The sequence below is a fragment of the Megalops cyprinoides genome, chromosome 17 (assembly GCF_013368585.1).
Source record: "Megalops cyprinoides isolate fMegCyp1 chromosome 17, fMegCyp1.pri, whole genome shotgun sequence".
Taxonomy (NCBI): domain Eukaryota; kingdom Metazoa; phylum Chordata; class Actinopteri; order Elopiformes; family Megalopidae; genus Megalops; species Megalops cyprinoides.
In genome coordinates, this window is record NC_050599.1 from 25,756,005 (window position 1) to 25,776,417 (window position 20,413).

A 20,413-nucleotide genomic window follows, 5' to 3' on the forward strand; every position below is an offset into this window, starting at 1 on the left:
TGTTTGCTGCTGCTGAAGAAACAAAAAAAAAACATTCACACTTGCACATGGACAAAACTATTCTGGCAAGACTTGAGGAGATAAGAGAGAGAACTGAAAGAGTAAAATAATCACAGTGATACATGCTGAAGTAGTTTCATACTTTTGTGCTGAGCAAACTTTCAGTTGGGTTTACAGTCCTCAGCGGACTTACTTGAAAACTCGAGTCAAGACATCCCTGGCAACTACAAAAAAGCCATCTTTGTGTGGTTTGAGATAGTTGCAATATATCTGGATGGCTCTGGCACTTGCTTTAATGCTTTGCAGAGGGCAAACAATTGCCTGGCTTTTATATCTGAGATAAACATAGAATACTTAGGAGCCATATTTGCATTACTTGTAATCAACTTGCTTCATGCTCAGCATAAAGCTTGATTTGAACTTTGACCCTAACTTCAGTGTGTAGCACCAGTACCAGAGACATGCATGCGAATGAAATAGAGTTCCTGGCAGAATATAATGTGCCAAATCCATTTAGATCGGCAGCAATTAACAGCCAGGTACCACATATGTAATGAATGGCAAGCTCCAATATCCTGTCCTGTCTCCAAGTCTCTCGTAATTTTGCTGAGGATCATGTGGCTGCTGGGTATTTGTGCGTCTGTTCTGGCATGACAGTTGGCAGTCTGCTGTGTGGTTAAAAAAAGGGGAAATCCGCTTGGAGCAAATGCATCGTGGGTATCTCGGCTGACGTCATCGAAAGAGAGAGGGGGTTTTCTGTGCCTAGAACATCTGGATCATGGATTCCCTGGACTTTCCGACACCAACCCACTTAACTGTGGAGAGAGGACACAGAAATTATGCTCAAGAAAATCCCAGTGCTTTTTTGTGCATGCATTGGAATTTTGGGTCACACATTTACTGATTGAGGAACATGGGAAAACTGAAGTTTATGTGATCTGTGCTCCTGGGAATCGTATGACGTGATTAGCCGAGGGTTGCCGGGGCTGCTGACATGTGAGAGACTTACTGGGGACCCCAATGTGGTTCTCCACGAAGCGGATGTAGTTCTGGGCTTTGGGTGGGAGGTCATCCCACTTCCTGGCAGCTGTGGTGTCGCTCTTCCAGCCCGGCAGCTTCTCGTACTCCACTTCCACTTTCTGTAGGATGTCCATGTTAGCTACGGGTGGGAGAGAGATGGAGGCAGGGGATGGCATTACACACACATTCATTTGTTGATTAGTTGTCCACTTTGGGCTTGAACCAGGATGGCTCACTCAACCCCTTTCCCACAGTAAAGCTGCAACTGGCTTTTCATTTGGAAGCAGTTCAGTATACCCCTTTCCCAGTGTACAGCTGGAACCAGGCTAGCTCCTTAGACCCCTTTCCCACTGTAGAGCTGGAACCAGGCTGGCTCCTTAGACCCCTTTCCCACTGTAGAGCTGGAACTAGACTGGTAAATTGTACCCTCTTTTCCTCTGTAAAAGTGGAATCGGACTGGCTACTGTGATTAGTTAATAGGTGTGTATTCATTTTCCCCCTCTGGCTATCTCCTCAGTGTCTACTACCGGTGCTGATGGACTGCAGCCTGTCAGCTCTGCACACTGCTTGTGTGTAAGTGGGCCAGCTGCGGAGACAGCATAAATCTACATAGAACAAAGTGACCAAGCCAGCCTGGCTCCAGCTCCACAGTAGAAGCGTGGTTGATAAGGTGCTCCACATCATTCATGAGGTGCCTTCAGGTGAAATCCTCCTGTGTGCTCTGTACATACAGTGATGACACAGCGTAAGCACAAGGTCATCTGGATTCATCTAACCTTACTTACGATACAATTAAAGTCTTGGAACCTTATGTAAACCTGAGGTGCCTCATGTAGAGAATCCACAAGACCAGCAATGCCAACCACTGACCAGCCCCTGATCAGAACACCAGGCATGTGTGTTGGGGTTTTCTTACACATCTATTGAATACCCCTTTCTCAGTAAGGATGCTGGCTAATAAGCTGTAACTAAAAGCTGCTGGACCCATTCACAACGAAGGCAGAATTGAATCTGTAAAATTGCTGGTCAATTGGCAAGATATATGGCAATGCGGGAAGCGGGCTTTGATGTAAGATATGTAGGAGAGATTGAAGTTCTTACCTGGGAAATAGGGAATTTTTTTGCCATTAAGTTTATAGGCCACTCCAACTTTGATTTCATCCAGCACATCAAGGATATCCAGTTTTGTTAATGCAAACCTGTGATGAAAAAAGGAACACTGGTTTTAGGAATACATTCGATCAAAACACATCAATAATCCATCCACTTTGTGTTTATCATGGACAACCCGGTTTGTCCAATAGATGGGGCTAGAGTGCCTTCTCACAGCTGGTGAGTGGCGCAAACAGGCAGGGATCCAGGATCCATTCTCTGTCCTGATTGTTACCATTTTGTATAAAATCTCAATACAGATCCAGGATCAGTCTGTCAATTCTTCATCTTTATCCCAACCATTTTGTGTATAAGCTGGCTGCAGATTCAGGATCAGCTCATGCATTCTCTGCCCTTGTCCCAACCCTTTTGTGCAAAAACCGGGTACAGATCCAAGATCATCTCATGCATTCTTTGTCTGTATCCCAACCATTTTGTGTGAAAGCCTCATACAGATCCCAGATCAGAGAGGAGGATGAGAGGGAGGGGGCTCTCACGCAGTGAAGCCGTTGATCATGTGGGCGTATCGCAGGATGACCAGGTCCAGCCAACCACAGCGCCTCTTCCTGCCTGTGGTGACGCCCACCTCATGGCCTCTAGTCTGGAGCAGTTCACCGATCTCCTGAGGGGTGAAGAGATCAAGGGCAGTCTTACTTTAAAAGCATTAGCTACAGATCCCTGAGGTACCGTGAAAACCATCAAAACTACTCCCCAAACTGGTTCAAGCACTTCTTCCAGCTTATGACCACTAGACTGCCACCTCAGTCCAAGGCTTCAAAATTATCTTGGTACGATGGAGTCTCACTCTTTGATTTGATGCCATTACAAGGGTGACACAGTAATCCTTTTCACATATAATCCATTTACACATCTGGATATTGACTGAAACGGCGGTTCAATACCTCACTGAAGTACCAATGTAATGCCCTACCCAAGTTCTTAACCCATTACCTACTGGTCACAGTCTCCTTTGGTCTCTAACTGAAACACTTCCTGCCTTTGTTCTTGAGGGTTCACCCTCTGTAATACAAAGGCTATTACATGTGAGAGTCAAGTGCTGTGATAGATAGCCCTAAAGTCTATATCAGAACCTCCCCTGTCCTGCAGTGGTATATGTACCGACTATGCTTCAGACTGAATACTCTATCCATAATGATGCTATTACTGGCTCTGGGAGTCTCTGTGAGTGGGCGGGACTTACGTTGAGCTGCTCTGTGGGGAACGCCCCAATGCCCACCCTGGTGGTGTAGGCCTTCACCACCCCGTAGACTTCGCCCACATTCTGGGGTGGCACGCCCAGCCCGGTGCACACCCCACCAACGGTGCAGTTCGACGACGTCACAAAGGGGTACGTGCCTGAGCAGAGAGAGAGAGAGAGAGAGAGAGAGAGAGGGGGGGGGAGGAATGAAGCGGAGCCCCTCACAGCCTCGCTCCTGTCAATCTCCCTCAGAGGCTCCGTCCCTTTACCAGCCTTTTGACGTCACACCCCTGTGTGCCGTGACACGCACGCCTGTCTGACCAGTGGCTGCTGAGCTCTTTTTAAAACTGCCAAGGTGCGGGCCACTGATAACTGCTTTAATAGCAGGTCATGCACTCCCAGCTCCAAAACCTGCTTCTCTTTAATGTGTTTCCACAAAGGTGACAGCAGCACCATGTCTTCATCAGGGTGCTCTAAGACACGTAACAACTAGAAACAGGCACACGACAATAAATTGTATAACTAATTCTTCTATATAATACTGTTAGACTTAATTGATTACAAAGGGCTAATTCCAACTGACTTAATTACATGTTTGTGGTGTAATGTCAGGGCTAATGACCCACTGCGCTGTAGCACTAAGGCTGACAGTGTGTAACACTCCTTTCCTCCTCAGTTAAGCTGCAAGTCTCCTGTCAGGGCTCCAGGGGGTGACATCACAGTCTGCAGAAGTGTGAGGCACACCCTGAACTCTGCTAAACCCGCCTGTGCTTTTCCACTCTCTCCTGGTACACCCAGCGGGGGGTATTTGCTTACCAAAGTCAATGTCAAGCAGGGCAGCGTTGGCTCCTTCAACCAGGATTTTCTTTGGGGGTCCGTGAAGTGCCTCGTACATGAAATAGACCCCGTCTCGGACCATGGGCCTTATCCTGTCAGCGTATTCCTTGAGGGGGTTGAAAACAGAATGTCCATTTCAGCTTCATGAAAAGATATTTCTTTTTTATTATTGTTTTCATTAAGGTTGTTAGTTTTAGGTTTGGTTTAATGATGAACACCTTACCTGACACACACATAAACACACACACACACACATGCACAGAAATTATAGGTCCACCTTTAATTTTTTCAGCTGAGCGTCGACATCAATCTCCAGAGAGGGGAACATGGACTGGTACTGCTGGGCGAGGTTCTTAAACCTAAAATCAAACAGAAACCAAACACTCTGCCATCACTGCTATAATTACCCCAGATCTTTAACCAAACAGAGACCAAACACGCTGCCATCACTGCTATAATTACCCCAAATCTTTAACCAAACAGCGACCAAACACGCTGCCATCACTGCTATAATTACCCCAAATCATTAACCAAACAGCGACCAAACACGCTGCCATCACTGCTATAATTACCCCAAATCATTAACCAAACAGCGACCAAACACGCTGCCATCACTGCTATAATTACCCCAGATCTTTAATCGAGCAGTGACCAAACACGCTGCCTTCACTGCTATAATTACCCCAAATCATTAACCAAACAGCGACCAAACACGCTGCCATCACTGCTATAATTACCCCAGATCTTTAATCGAACAGCGACCAAACATTCTACTGCCAGGGTCCTATCCCTGATGAAAAAATATGGTTATATGCCACTATAATACATATTGATAATTTAATCTCTGAAATTTTATACAGATACTACATAAAATATTTCACCATCTAACATTTCTCCTAAATATGTGTAACATTCTAATATATATTCTTCAGATTTAGGGTTAAATATTTTTACTGATATGCTGATTCAGATGCTACATCTCCTGTTCCCCAGCATTGCATTACATTTTTGATCTTATCCAGAGCAACTTCCATAGCTTACAATTTTTATGCTGTCCATTTACGTGGCTGAAAATGTACTGAGACAATCTGGGTCCAAGGGAAGACCAGCAGTGGCCCCATCTGGGAATCAACCTGGTAACTTTTGGGTTACAAGCCTGGCCCTTCACCTCTATGCCAGACTGCTTCTGGTTCTGTCTTTACCTGGCTGAGAACTCTTTGAAGTCGGCTAGCAGGTCACAGATGCGCAGGCCGGTGCGAGATGCTTTGCTGGAATAGGTGGGGCCGATGCCTTTCTTGGTGGTTCCAATGCTGTCGGAAGGCAAAGGCAGCTGCAGATCAAGAGGGCCACACACACACACACACGCAAACACAAACACACACACATAGGATCTCTGTCTTTTTATTCAGCCCATCAGGTACAACTGTATTGCGGCTGGTGCCCAACTGGCAAAACAATTATACTAATTCATTTCTATACAGGAAAATAGGTACAGGGGTCAGAGATCAGTGAATCTGCTCAGGCAAGAAATGTGCCCATTAAAAAGCTGGAAAATATGAATTGAGAGTATTGTTTTTACTTTTTTGGTTATTACTGTGAATAATATCTAAGGATAATTTTTTACAAATGGGATGAGAACAGAGGACAAGTGAAATGAAATGAAATGAATTGAAATGAAATGAAAGGGCGATTACTGAATGGTTGCTACACTATCCATTTTATGGTTGTTGGCCTTGTCGGCAATCACCAAAAATGACCCTTTGTCCTCCAAGATGAAATCTACCAACCCTACTGGCTCACAGGGTAATTAGGAGCTCTCAGAACTTTGCTTACATTTCAGCTGTTTTACATTATTAGCATTGGCTACATGGAGAGAGAAACACAGCATATTAACCCTTTCATCATAGACTCACTTTTTTCCCTCCTGTGCTTGTCTCTGCACCTCCTGCAGTCCATCTACTGCCTGGTGAAAGTCAAACACTGCAAGGCAGGAGAGAAATGAGCACTCTTACACTTACACACACACACGCACACACACCCTTATCTACCATCTAAACTGTACACACGCCTCAGTCAGTCATGTGTCGAAGATGGTGCAGTGTAAACATACCAATGTGAGCCCGGTCAGAGATGACCAGTCGCTTCTCCCAGTCTTTGAGGCCTGTCAGACACAGGAAAGACTGTAGTCAGTCAAAGGGCACTACAGCCTTGGCCATTTGACCCTCTGTGAAATACAATCCCCCTCCACTGTGCGCTACATGACTCAGAAAGGAGAAAACCACTCCTCCCTACCTTTCTTTTCATTTTTATCCCCCTCTTCAAACAAGCCTGGCAGATGTATGACAACCCCGTTGCCTGTAGAGGAGCAAAGGTTGCTGGGTAAGAATAAATGTTGAGCTCTGATTGGCTGGCGTCAGAATAGTGGATCCAGTGGGGGCCTTGAGACTACAGAGTCAGCATTCCAGGTTTCTGAGCACAGACAAATACCCACCAATGAAGGAGATGGCTTTGGAGTTGATAATCCCGCTTGGAAGCAGGTGGAAGTCATATTCCTTCCCATCCACGACCACTGTGTGTCCTGCATTATTGCCCCCCTGCGACAAGCAAACAGGTCAAGAAAAGAAAAGTCATTTGAGAAGCCTTGGTCCATACAGATCAGACAGCTTCTTTAGGCTGGTGCCTTTTCCCAGCATGCACATGCCACTTGCTTAGGTCAAGCACAAAGGCTCATCAAGGTGACTATAGCAATATGGCATGACACGCTATTACCCATAATCCCATGCTTGAGGGAACAAAATAGAAAGGATAAGATTACTGTCATTTCAGAACTGTCTCAGATTGTAGCACAAAGTCCTCCTCTGACTGGAAACCTTTTCAGCAATGGGAGGGTGAGGCTTCACAATCCCCATAATGGGTGGTGCTGTCAACCACTGACTTGTTTGATCCAATCAAAAGGCTTTTCCTCTACAGCAAAATAGTATAAATGCCTATCAGTGGGTTACTGTTTACACAGGATAGCCCCACCAGTTTGGGTTTCAGGAAGATCTCCCCAAAATGTTTTTTTTCCCAGAATGAGGTTTGATTGTTGCACAAATAACACACAAAGAGCGTAGTGAGTGGATGGCAATTCTTATAACAAATTCCAATTATATTGCAATCATATGACCTTGGTTTGTCTTTGCCAGACTGGCCTGTTGCTATTGGTAACATTGTTATGTGTCTGAAGGCATAATCAACCAGCATCAAGCAACCTTTCCCCTAGAGAGAATCATAAGTCTGGTCCATTGCCTCCATGGGGTACTGTGACACTGTTCCCCTGTTCCCCTCCTTAGTGGAAAAACGGCAGCCCCCCGCCCCAGGCATGACCGGGAGAAACCACGGGCAGGTAGCCGGGAGCTGTGAGGGAGAACCCGAGCCGGGAGCGACACCAGAGACCGCTCTCCGGAGTCAGGTCTCCCCTGTGGTGTCCACCGTCAGATTTATCATTTTGTTTTCCTCACTGGGTCAAACACAGCAGGTTCTGTGGGCCGTTCCCCCCAGAAGTCACATGAGCAGTGGGCAGTCTTGGAGGCAGGTGTCTCCCCCACCTCCCCACCAAACAGGGTCCCCCACAGAACAATCTATTTTAGCACCCATGACAAGCAAGCAAGGCGTGACCCCCTCCAACTCCCCCCTTCCCCCCCCCAGTCTGATTCTGTCTTGGCCCAGAAATTAGGGGGGAGGCGGGGGAGGTTTTGGTCCTGGCTGCCCTTCTCACATGTCATGAATGTGACCTCTCCTTATGCCTGTCGGCCAGGCGCTGGGGGGAGAATGTCGCGGACTGCCGCCGGTTGGCACCTCTTTCCCTGAGGCCACAGCCAAATCCAGAATGAGAATTAAAATCCAATTTCCTCAAATATACAAGTTTTTAGAAAGGAAAAAAAATCTTAACACTAATGGCTACTGAAAGCCAATGGGTTGTCTTTTCTAGAGGATCACATGTCTTACTCTGTGCTTTCTCTCTGTCATTCCCACTGTCTGTATGAAGGCCAGGTCTCTAAATCCCTGCAAAGTGTGAATGTTGAGCATGCAGTGTGCAGTACTGTGTGGCTAGTTAGCTAAGCTCTTCCGTCTGTATCAATGTACTGAAATGACAGCCCGCTACAGAGCAACCTGTCATCTGCTGAGGGTTTTTTTCAGCTTTTTCTGAACATTGTTCTTATGACTGTATGAAAATAAATGTATGAATCTGCTTTGGTTCTACTTGCAAAGCTCACCGGTTCACCAACATAACTTTTTGCCACAGTAGTGTGGTCACATGAAAGAAACTGATTTCATTGGCTCCGAAAACTCAGAAACTCCATTTTTACAAATGGCAGCTTCTACAACAGATGTGGGAAGTGCAGAAATCCAAGACCAGAAATCCTATACCTTGAGCAGGGGTTCCCTAACCATGGGTCAGAGCCTTTAGGAGGTTTGAGATGAATTGAACTCCTTTTCCTCATGAAAATAAAATTGACATGTGTTTTTAAAAACAAGCATCCAGTAAAAAATTTCTTTCCAAATTCTATAAGGAATTACAGACAGGAACATAATTCAAGTTAACGTCTTGATGCTTATTCCTCTGTTGTAGTTGTGACTATTCCTTACTTTTATTTCATATATTTAGCTGCTGTTCCCTCAAAACAGTAATAAGTGTTAAGGCAACACCAGACATTGTTTGGGTGTAGAATGCTGATGTACACAATTAGAACTTGGACTGCACAGTGGGTATTTTGTGTATGCTAAAAAACAATGTGCCGGTTCCCACTAATGGTGGGTCACAAATATACCTTGGCAGAGGAAGTGGGTCACGGGCTTTAAAAGTCTCAGAACAGTATAAGGGGGCAGCCATCACACAAAACAATGCCCCTGAGTAATTTAAATGGTCATCTTTCCTCCATCCTTCCATCTTTCCTCCTTATTCCTCAAGTTAATCGTACTCAAGCCTTGATTGTATTAACATTGTGCTCTTTACAATCAATTAGAGCTGCACCTGGACTGTCACAGGACTGTCACCATTCAAATGACTGGTTTCATGAGCATGGTGAATCACAGTGCCAAGCTGAGAGTCGAACCAGGAGCAGGTGTGTTCCACCTGGGGTTTGGGCCCCAAAGCTACAATAATGAGTACATCACACTTACATTTACACTGTATATTTACTCATTTAGCAAATTCTTGTGTCCTGAGCCTCCTACATACAAAACGTCAGGGTTAGGCATGAAGCCATACAAGTGCTGAATTGCTAGTGTCATTGTTATTGTGAATGTCATTGAGGAAATCATTGCCATATACCGCCTACTACCTTCACCATCTTCATCCACCCAGCTTGTACCGCCACAAACCTCTGTCACCAAGAAGTTTAATCACCAAGCTTTTTCCTGAGCAAAGGCTTATACTGCCAAGGGAAGACTAGATGACCAGAAGAAGAGAAGTGGACTGGTCATGCAGGAGTGTAGGTGTTGAGGATACCCCATACATAGTATGCACATCATCCACTACTTTAAGTTTGCTGGACCTGCATGACATAGGCCATGTGATCCATCCAATTTAATGATAAATATGTTTTACACTGACAAAAGATATTCTGTCTTGCAATGAGAATGTTAAGATGCAGTTACCTGAACTTCCCCGAGCAAGTGTGGATTGTTGCATGAAGAAAAAGAATGAAGTTGCAATTATGGTGGGTGGTAAGTGGTATGAGAATTGCCAAGTGTCATCATGTGACGTCTGAGAACTCAATACATGTTCTTCCCTTTTCTTAACTGGCAACAATTACTCCTTATTTAAATTGTAAATCAGTCTAACAGACACACAATTGACCACAGATTCATAATGCTGCCTTTCAGCAAAACAACTGCATAGCTGGTAAATTAATCTATTGGTCAATTCTTCCAAATTGTGGTCATGGAGGACAAATATGTATGCGTCTTTTGTTCCTTCTCATGTGTCCATGTATTAGAAACTCAATGTTACCAATTCCTTGGATTGGGCTGTTGTTATGAGGCAGCAATGCAATGTTCACTTGAAATCCATTGGGTGATGCTCTTCATTTCAGATCATGTCTTAACTGCTAAATTGAGTTTCTGATTGAATAGGAACTTAGGTCACTCGTCGTGGCACCTGTCAATTAGCTACTGGTTGTCAAATATCACAAAGAGTCTCAGGATTGTGGATCTCCTGGACAGGGATGGATTGTATATGCACATCCAGTTCTAAAAGTCAGGGATCCTCCAGGTTTTAGAATTAGCTTTCAGTTACTGACTTATTAACACCTGCCGTGTCATTGTGGAGTTTTATTATTCTAGATATGACCTCAATTTAACAATGAAGAACAATAACCAGCAAAGGGAAACAGGCATTACATTATGTCCAGAGCAACGTACATTAGTTAGTTTTTTTTAAATGTTATCTATTTATACACTGGATATTTACTGAGGCAATGGTGGATTAAGGGTACAGCAGCTGTAGTCCAGTGGGGAATTGAAGCTGCAACCTTTCAGTTATGGGTCCTGCTCCTTAACCACTATGCTACACTGTCACCCCCTGAGGCATCATGACAATAAAATGGATGAAGCTACTATGTGCAAGTCAGTCACTGACTTGCAATCAAAAAATCTTTGCTCTCTAAAGAAATATGATATGATTGGTTCATATCAGTGAGTCACTGATAACAACATAACAGCTCTGCCCATTTTAAAAATTCGTGAGGTCTCTGTCTCCCAACAGAACCAGCAGACACTACAGCCCTCCAGGACTGAAACTGGCAAACCCTGCTTTTTATAGACTCACTCTGATTCCCAGCAACATAAGTCAGTGTTTCTCAATCTTGGCCCCAGAGAACTCCTGTCTGCTGCCTCTTTTTTCAATATGAGTGCTTGATTAGTTATGTCTAACTGATCTGTAGTTGGAGGTGTGCTTGTGCTACTACATATGTAACACATTGTTCAAATCATTGTGTTAATATTTCACAAATACACTGTTCTAATTCATATTACCAGTACAAGTTTACATAGTTATTCAATTCATCATTCTAGGTCCTACATTAATTAAATATGTTGTTAATCATAAATAACTTATCTTGCATAGAATACAGTGGGCATGGAATACATTTTTCGTTCAAATGATTTATACTACATAACTGCCAAACAATATCATCCATCTTAAATGAACACAACGACCAAACTTGGGTCATCTGCAAAAGACGTCATTCACAGGGAGATTTTACGGGATAATGGTGGAGTGAACCCTTACAATTGACCGGCCAGCCTCAACAGCATCCATCACTTATCCATCACTGCTTGATCTCTCTATTCAAACAGAAATAACACGGATCTGAGAGGAGTCAGTTTCAAAAAGAATGATAACACTGATTTCCTAAGTATATGAGTACTACACTATAATAGCTTTTAGATCAACACACACGACACAATATGCAATCACGTCTCCATCATCATAGTGCGATTATCCTCGCATTTAAAACCAGAAAGGTACTCTTCAGCAGTCACAATCAACTACAAATGGATACATGTTCATTTCTTTCCATTATATTCATCTCAATAGTGAATTGCATTATAGTAGGCCTATATAAAACAGTAAAGCATCTACCTCAGATCTGGTTGGATTCTGCTAAATTTACATACGGCAGTAACTTATGAAAGCCAGTGTTTTGAACGAGTGTCTCTGTTAAGGCAAAGAACCCTCCTCCTACACGTTACTAGTTTTGAACGACACGAAAACAATCCACACAGACCTGATGAATCCGCCGGGGCCAATCGGGGAAAAAAACTCAATGCAAGGACAACATTCACTCCAACTCCTGTCGATCAGTTGATCTAAGTAATAAAGACTGGCGGGACAAGCTTGGGGGCAATAAAACAGCAGTAGTAATGTGTGTGCACCGTAAAACAGCATTGATTTCCTTTGCGTCAATATTTCCAACAGCAGCACAATAACATTATATTACAGCGATGTTCCAAAGATTCATTATCTATAGACTACTGATCTAACCCAATTAAACGCGCTTTTAAATCGTTCCAGAAACAGCGTCTGACAAATGAATACATATAAAATATAAATGTAATCAATTCAAGTTCTAGGCTAGGTATTATTACTAAATCGACATATTATTAATCATACTATTATTATTTCCATCTTATGGACTGGAAGTGTTTTTTCACCTGGTGTGATATTTAAAAAGAGCTGAAATTATACTAGTTATTAGTATATATATTATTACTAGTATATAAACATATCGAAAACCCTCTTCCTTATCTTCACAGTGCTTGTAAGAAAACTCCCTTCGTAGAGATTCAAGGCTTTTAAAGAACTGCCGCTATGCGGCGCAACTGAGCACGCCACCTCAAGATCGCTATCAATAAGTGCTGACATTTAACAGGGATGGGAATGCGGCGGTAGCTGTTGACGTCCCGGAGACCTTTAGCACCCACGCTGGGAGAAAGTTCAGCGCACGATGGCAGCCGGTAACCGAGCCGGCGCAGATACCCTTACACGCATCGAGAGAGCTCCCCGTCCCTTCTTGTGACGGTGTCGCTGCGCTCTGGTTACACCGGCCGATCATTTGCTCGTATTTATAGTGTCCAGGGCACTTTTGATGCAGCATTCCACTGCACCCAACCCGGCCGAAAGCACACGCACTGGAAAGCTAAGTTAAACTTAACTACTCGAGCGAATGCCTCCAGACAGTGCTTATAGTGCAATGTTTCCCACCGATTCTCTTATCAACTGTTTATTGTTCTCGAGAGACAATAAAACGTTTCAGAACTGTCTATAAAACGTATTCAAAAGTGAGTCTAAGAAGCAAGCTAGTTACACTCGAACCCCTAATACAACAGAGTAAAACACCAGTTACGCCGCAAAACAAATGTATCGATTTAAAATAAATGCAATTCAGACCGAATCGTGTCTTCAACTTTGTTTCCTATAGACTGCGATGGGTAAGTCTTGTGTTTAAGTCTAACAGTTTAAGTCTTCTGTTATCAAGACAATGAGTAAAGACTGGCGTACAAAGATAATACTTTGCAGGGCGCGGCAAAACTTGTGCCCCTGTATCTCGCAAAGCCGTAACATCCAATTCAAACCCAGTAGGTACATCGTCAAGGAAAGAGTTAACCGTTCTGCAACACGGTCCGGTAACTTTGAACTCATTCTTTTACCTGGCATCTGCAAATAATGTCGGACTCTGTCGCCAGTAAATCGACCACTTTTCCCTTGCCTTCGTCCCCCCATTGCGCTCCGAGGACAACTGTCACCCTGTTCCCTACGTCGTTGCGAGGTCGCTTCACCCCCGCGCTGGGGTTCGTGTAATTCTTGTGATCCTTCACCGACCAGCCGCCCGACATGTTTAAAACCAGCGCAGTTGCAACTGCTGCCCGTCGAAATGAAAGGGGAAAAACCGTCCTGCCAGTATCTGAACTCAGTCCCTAGAGCCACCAAATACGGTTCACTGGTCAGTGATGTCATTACACACAGGCGCACAGCAAACCGCATGTGATACGGACTGTTTTGGGGGGTCGTTTAACCGCAAGAGAGAGTCAAGTGAACCATGTCGACAGGGTCCAATCGGGAGGCTAAAGACGCGACCGAAAACTCCAAAACGTCCATCCTTGCCACGCTGCGTTCATAACTCAACGACACAGGCCTGGGCAGAAGCGACCGGTCTAAAATATGACAACGGTGGCCTGTTTTCCTCAGCAGAGACAGGCAGCCACCATTTTGGAAGGATCGAAAACGTCATAGGTTTATGGATATGTTCCTTATTTCAACGTTTACAAAAAAACCTGCGATCGTAGCAGAAGTAGCGCCGTTTTCTTTAAATTACAAATACACATAGCCTAGGAGTTTAATTAAACAAAAGAGCAAACAAGTAATCCGGAAGGTGTTATTCCTTGTTTAAATCAAAGAATATCAGTCGGCTCGGATTGTCTCAGATTCCATTTTGGGCAAATTCGAGTGATAAAAACTTGTTCAGATTAATGAGTGGAACAGCATCCATCAGTTCTGCAGAAGATAAATGAAAAATATCTTATACCTACACTTTACTAAACGCTGTTTAAAAAGACGTTTAAACAAATTTGATTACATACCAGCTTGTATATTTTGTGTTAGCCTATATAACTACATATGTAAACTAAACAGACACGAAAAATAGATTTTGAATTATGCTGGCTATAACGGTAAATAATTCTGGCGTTTCAGTTGACCATTACATTCACCAGGACCCACATCTGACACGCACACTCTCCTCAGATTTGCAGCAGAGCCAATCCGCGGCGAGTGCGTGTTTTCTGTTGAAAACCTCTCTTAAAGTAGAGGTCTTCTTATGTTTTTGTTTCACTTCCTTTATTGCATTTTGTTGTCTTGACTAATTTGATGACACCGTCAGAATATCGACTGTGTGGCCGTAACATCAAGTAAAAAACAAACAAATTAAAAAAAAAACTTTAAAACTTACGTATGACAACATATGCGCAAATAAATTGCTTTAAATTGTCTAAATTGCTTTAAATATTTTTTTGTCTGTAGATCACATAAATTGCTTATTTCATGATAAGTTCCATATATCCTCGCACTATTAAGTGTATACGCACTTCTCGCTTCAGCCTGTATGTGAAATTGATCAATTTTCTCACCATTTCACTTATATGTAATTACTTTATGAATTATATTTTATCATTACATTCTAAAATTGTATAGTATTATTTTAATTTATATCAGTAATATAAACTATTATATAACTATATAATGATTACATTATATATTTTATACAATTACTGCTGATTGCTGATATATGAGTATATAGTACTTCAACTGCTGTCTAACTGTGAACATATGCTCAGTTTCTTTTTACAGTACAAAACAAGGCAAGAGACTAACTCAATATCAGACATTTTTACAAACTCTAGACAAATATCATTTCAGCATATCATAAAACATTTTATTAATTACAATCTCAATGTAAAAATAATCCTTTCTGATCCTTTTTTCTTCAAGAATGAAAATGCAGAGTAAGCTGGTGTAGTTCCATGTCACGGCTGATTGGTTGCACTCCACGAAGGTACGTGTACCATTACCCACAATTCCACAGGGCAGCGCTGAGGCACTCAGAGTTAGTACATTCTGTGTCAATGAGGAGACTTCTTGCTCAGGTGATCTGAAGGCAGGGAGTGCTTTAACACTGAGCTAAAAAATGGAGAGGCGGAGATACCATCCCACATTGAAACGAGCCCCTTCTTTGGACACGCCTGCTTTTAAAGTACACTATGCACAAAACCTGCTCCACAAACATGGCCGATGTTACATACGTAAATGTAAAAGAGATGATGCTGTGATTTCAAGCGGGCAGGGCTCAGTTCATTGTGAAAAGCATTGCGAGAGGCTCAGTATTTCTTTCGTCCTTTGTGCTTCTTCTTTCTGGAGCCACCTGGTGGAAGTACAGAGAGACTGAATCAACATTTTTGAACAGATCACAGGCATTCAGTCTGTGAGGCTGCTGCCTAGGAACAGTCCTCAGAAGATTCACTGTCACAATGTGTGCTGCCCCCAACAGACCTAGAAAGAGGAGCTGGAGGATGAGTTTTTGATCAGCAAAAAATACAGCTGTCAAACAAGGAAAACTGAAGACTGGTTGCCAGGTATGTGGATTAATAGCTCATCATGAGCATCATATAAAACATATTTTAATGTGTGGGTGAAGCTGAGAAACTCAGAAACTCCAGAAGGTCAAAAAAAGATAGCCAATCATATCAGATGAAACACATCACTTCTGTGGGGTCACATTCTCATTAAAAAAACAATTGCAGGGATTTTGGCAGATCCATGTTCTCTGAACTGATAACTTCCCATACATGTGACTCACCACTAATGACCACATTTATGTGCCTTTTAAATGGCATTAGCAGATTAAAATAAGACGACAGTCACTGTTGATCTTGGTAGATCTTCAACAAGCCATGGCTATGTGACAATGGCATTCCGCACAAACTGCTAAGCTTTGAGAGTAAAAGACTCTGACTGATTTTAGCAGGAAAAGCTAGCCCACATACTAGTGAGCAGACAAAAGGACCAATAGGTGATTTTGCCATGTTCTCAACCTTTGGGTCACAGGTTCTACACCACCTACGATTTCAGATCTCTGAGGCATACAGGTATGGAGGTAGGGATGAGGAGCCTAACCACAACATGAACCAGGTTGAACTGGTTCTTTTTTTAAAATGGCAAACACAGGGGTGTATATTTACTGTACTGACCTGACACCATGGGGGTAGTGTTCCCCGCTAACAGGCAATGTACACTAAAACTTTGATTCTGGGTTACAATTGAAGATATACTTCTCTTTTAGATGTATAGCTGAGTGGAAGAATTAAAGAACTCCATCCTTTCTATTGTCACTGAACCACAAATCTAGAATTGTTGCTTCTTACCTTTTACAATTTGTGATTACAAATGTTTACCATAAGATCAAACAAGCACAAAAAACAGGATTCTGTTAGTCTTGCTCTGTATACCAAACACAGTGCACTCCGATTATAAGAAATAGTGATATAAGGACCAACCATTGAGATGGAATTAGTCCTATACTAATACTATTTAAAGAATCTACTTGGGCTCATTTATAACATGTAATATGGTACCCTCTGTCTTTCTGACTGTTAGTGAAACCAATGAAGGAAACACACTTGAGTGACTGGACACTCAACAGCCTACACTGTAAGATTCTGTGAGGAACTAAGAGGGCACCACATCATGAAAATGAGCCCAACCAGGCAAGGCACCACAGTCTCAATTTTCATGGAGACACTAAAATTCTTAATGTGAGTCAAATTTTTTTTTTCATTTAATTAGGGATATTGACAGTGCAAAGGCATTGTAGCCCACAGTGGCAAAAATTCACAAGGTGACATACTGTGTCATGTTTTTATTTTAATTCATATAGGATTCTATAAAAATACTAAACACTTCTAGTATGCCTTTTTCCATGTCTGATGAACTTAGGTAAGGACAATTTTCAAATCTTTAAGAGAAACACTTAAAATTTTATAACATAAACATTACCTGGTTATCAGAGCCAAACAGCACTATATGAATGTAATTCTTATAAGTGAAGTGCACTGTACAAGAAAACCCACACCCCTGGACACTCAACAGCCTACACTGTAAGATTCTGTGAGGAACTAAGAGGGCACCACATCATGAAAATGAGCCCAACCAGGCAAGGCACCACAGTCTCAATTTTCATGGAGACACTAAAATTCTTAATGTGAGTCAATTTTTTTTTTTCATTTAATTAGGGATATTGACAGTGCAAAGGCATTGTAGCCCACAGTGGCAAAAATTCACAAGGTGACATACTGTGTCATGTTTTTATTTTAATTCATATAGGATTCTATAAAAATACTAAACACTTCTAGTATGCCTTTTTCCATGTCTGATGAACTTAGGTAAGGACAATTTTCAAATCTTTAAGACAAACACTTAAAATTTTATAACATAAACATTACCTGGTTATCAGAGCCAAACAGCACTATATGAATGTAATTCTTATAAGTGAAGTGCACTGTACAAGAAAACCCACACCCCTGATGGAAGGAAGTTTGCAATGGTGATACATTTTCCAGTGAGTCAGCAATCTGGACAGGGACACCAAGGAGGAACATACAAACCCACTCCTTCCAAGTGTGGTTAAACCCAAACAACCTTTAGCACTCCTAGTGGAAGATCGAGGTGGTAGAGGAACTGACTTTTGAGTGGATTTTATGGTATTGCTGGTTGATACTTACAGTACGTATGTGGAGTCACACCGCCGATAACAGAGTAAGGTCTTGTAGCTGTTTGAGGGGGTCTTGCCCCCTACAAGTCATCATATCACGACTGCAGAAGCAGAGAGACTCACTCCTTCCAAAGAGACACCACAAGAAAGAGCACATACCCACCCACAATGCAGTTCACCAGCGAGTGGGATTTAAGGAGCCGTTAGGGAGAAAGTGATAAGCAAAAAGGGCGACAGCAAGCTAGTTCAGATGGACAGAGAATCGACAAGGGCCTGGTTAGATCTGTTAGCCTACCACCTCCCAGGGGGCCCCCAGGGGCCCAACCTACCTCACTGCAAAGTGCAGCTCTTTCTGTGACGTTTGTGCTTCTTGCTTTCACGACCGTCTGCTTTCAGAAAATTAAAGACAGGGAAAGACGACTGAAGGAAACTGCATTTTATGCAGTTAATTTCTGTACAGAATTATATTCTTTTGCCCAAAGCCTCCTTTTCAGCAGTGCAGTGGTCAGTTAATCTAATGAGAAGCTGGGTAGACAAGCTCCCCAGTGCTGATGAGAAGACTAATGATATGGGAGGGCAGTAATCACGCTTTTTATAAAATTTTGTAGGGTGGATAGCTTCACATACAATGAAAGGTGTTGGTTTCAGTAAAGGATTTAGAGAAAGGATGAACTAATTTCCTGCTGAAGGATTTACAAAATTTATAAAGACTAGTTATTTAAATTATGTTATAAAAATTAAGATAGTCTTAAAGATATAATAAGAAAATTAAGATATTTCTAAGATACTCTTAGGGAGTTTTTGTTTTTTCCCTGTCTCCTACTACAATCCTGAATAAAAATAAGGAGATGTTGTCATTCCTTTTTCCTCAGTTCTCAGACTTTACTGGACTGAACAGCACTGTAAAACATTACCTTCGCTGCTGTTCTTTTTGCCCCTTTGGAGTGGTTTTTGTTTATTGGGCTCCCCGTCCGTGAGGTCCTCGGTGGAGTTTGGATCCTGGTTGGGCGTCTGCGGGGCGGGGTCCACCGAGCTCCTCCCCCCAGACGAGTCACAGGAACTCCTGCCCGGGTCCTCGGAGCCTCCGTGGGGGCGGTCGTTTTGCCTGTGGTCAGTGCGCTCGTTTCCGTTACCGCTTTCGATCGCCCCTGCGCCGTCAGGAATGGCGGGTGTCCTCATGTCCGTGGCGGAGTCCTCGTGACAGGCGTTCACGTCCTCCTGTCGTTCCGCGACGCCGCAGTCAGATGACACAGAGCACGCCGCCTCCTTGTTCTTGTCTGTGTCCTGCGCAGGCGTGTCAGGGTTTCTGACTTCAGGGGAGGCTGAGTGGTCGGTTTCAGACACTTCCACTGGTGATGGTTGCTCAGCAGGGGGGCTAGGTGGAGACCCGCCCCCATTCACTACTCCAGCTGGCTCAGCACGTTGCGAGTCAGCAGTCTGTGAGGTGTCCGCTGTTTCTTCCGTTCCAGTGGTGGGCTTATTCTCCACCGTGCTGTTGTCATCGTGGGTGTCACCAGGGGGCGAGGAGGCAGGCCCTGCATCTGAGGGCCCCGCCTCTTCCTCAACAGATGTTAGCCCTGCGGACACAGAGAGGGAGGGTCCGGCTTACCCATTGGCCCCTTTCACTGGACAGTGACTCCTGTACAATAACCAGCCAGGTTATTTGAAGCACGTGTGGAGAACATCAAAGAAGAACTTATGCAACAGCAAGAGTGAGGGAGAGAGACCAGTGAGCACAAGAACTAACAGAGGAGAGGATCGGCAGCTGATACTCCAGACAGATAGCAAACGACCAATGGCTGAGCAGGGTGCTGCAGCAGGAGGAGTCATTCACTTACCCGTCTGTCCGCTACTCCTGCGTAACTCAGTCGGAGGAAGACTCTCTCGCCTGCTCTTCGGCCTCGTCTTCCTCAGAGGGAAGCCCTTCCGGATGTCAGCCAGCAGGTGGTCGATTATACAGCCCTCCTCTTGCAGCGGGATGCCCTTCCTCTCTGGAAGAATGAAGAGATTCTCGTTTAAAAAAGCGGGCGGCTACATCTCTGATGTTTCTACAATCTCTGGCAGTGACAGGCAATGATGCTCACTTATCTGCCCGCCCTCCCCCGCCTGTCGCTTGGACTCCTCCTCGGCCTGCTGCCTCTTCCTCCTCTCCACCCTGGCGGCCTGCTCCTTGCGAGCCTTGTTCTCCTGAGAGAGAGGAAGAGGGCGTGACCATACGGCAGACCGTTCCATTCTGGAGGTCAGCATTGCTCTCACTGCCATTGTAACCTCAGGAAAGGTACTTACCCCAAACTGCCTCAGTATGCCCCAACTGTGTAAGTGGATAACACGTTTTACTAGCTATGTAAGCCACTCTGGATCAGAGCCTCTGCTAAGCATGTGTAGCCTAATGTGGTAC

General features: G+C 43.7%; 2 protein-coding genes across 3 annotated transcripts in view; both read right to left on the reverse strand.

Annotated features, from left to right (window-relative positions):
* On the reverse strand, window positions 1–13,694 carry LOC118792196 (adenylosuccinate synthetase isozyme 1 B). Its single transcript, XM_036549961.1, has 13 exons — window positions 13,403–13,694; window positions 6,699–6,801; window positions 6,500–6,562; window positions 6,318–6,368; window positions 6,121–6,187; window positions 5,410–5,517; window positions 4,485–4,566; window positions 4,187–4,313; window positions 3,374–3,528; window positions 2,670–2,794; window positions 2,122–2,219; window positions 1,010–1,159; window positions 1–815 (listed from the first exon to the last, which is right to left on the reverse strand). Exons 1-13 carry the CDS (start codon window positions 13,586–13,588, stop codon window positions 763–765), a joined length of 1,368 nt encoding a protein of 455 aa, XP_036405854.1. The 5' UTR covers window positions 13,589–13,694; the 3' UTR covers window positions 1–762.
* Window positions 13,695–15,187: 1,493 nt separating this feature from the next.
* The window catches only part of LOC118791916 (inverted formin-2-like), a 29,045-nt gene continuing 23,819 nt past the window's right edge, over window positions 15,188–20,413 (reverse strand). Inside the window, exons 18-22 of one of the 2 annotated variants that reach the window (XM_036549442.1) lie at window positions 20,100–20,202; window positions 19,854–20,006; window positions 18,930–19,592; window positions 18,345–18,401; window positions 15,188–15,669 (exon numbers count right to left, since the gene is read on the reverse strand). In XM_036549442.1, the coding sequence (XP_036405335.1) occupies window positions 18,346–18,401; window positions 18,930–19,592; window positions 19,854–20,006; window positions 20,100–20,202 (975 nt within the window). In that variant the 3' untranslated portion in view covers window positions 15,188–15,669; window position 18,345. The remainder of the gene's footprint in view (window positions 15,670–18,344; window positions 18,402–18,929; window positions 19,593–19,853; window positions 20,007–20,099; window positions 20,203–20,413) is intronic. The other variant, XM_036549443.1, reaches the window with a different exon arrangement.

Excerpts from the sequence above, each read along its gene's own strand:
- LOC118792196 (XM_036549961.1), bottom strand. The coding sequence starts at position 13,588 with ATGTCGGGCGGCTGGTCGGTGAAGGATCACAAGAATTACACGAACCCC. Across the intron at positions 6,802-13,402 it reads ACATTATTTGCAGATGCCAG|GGGGGCAATAATGCAGGACA; the intron begins GTAAAAGAATGA and ends TGCTTGTCGCAG. Across the intron at positions 1,160-2,121 it reads AAAAATTCCCTATTTCCCAG|CTAACATGGACATCCTACAG; the intron begins GTAAGAACTTCA and ends TCCCACCCGTAG.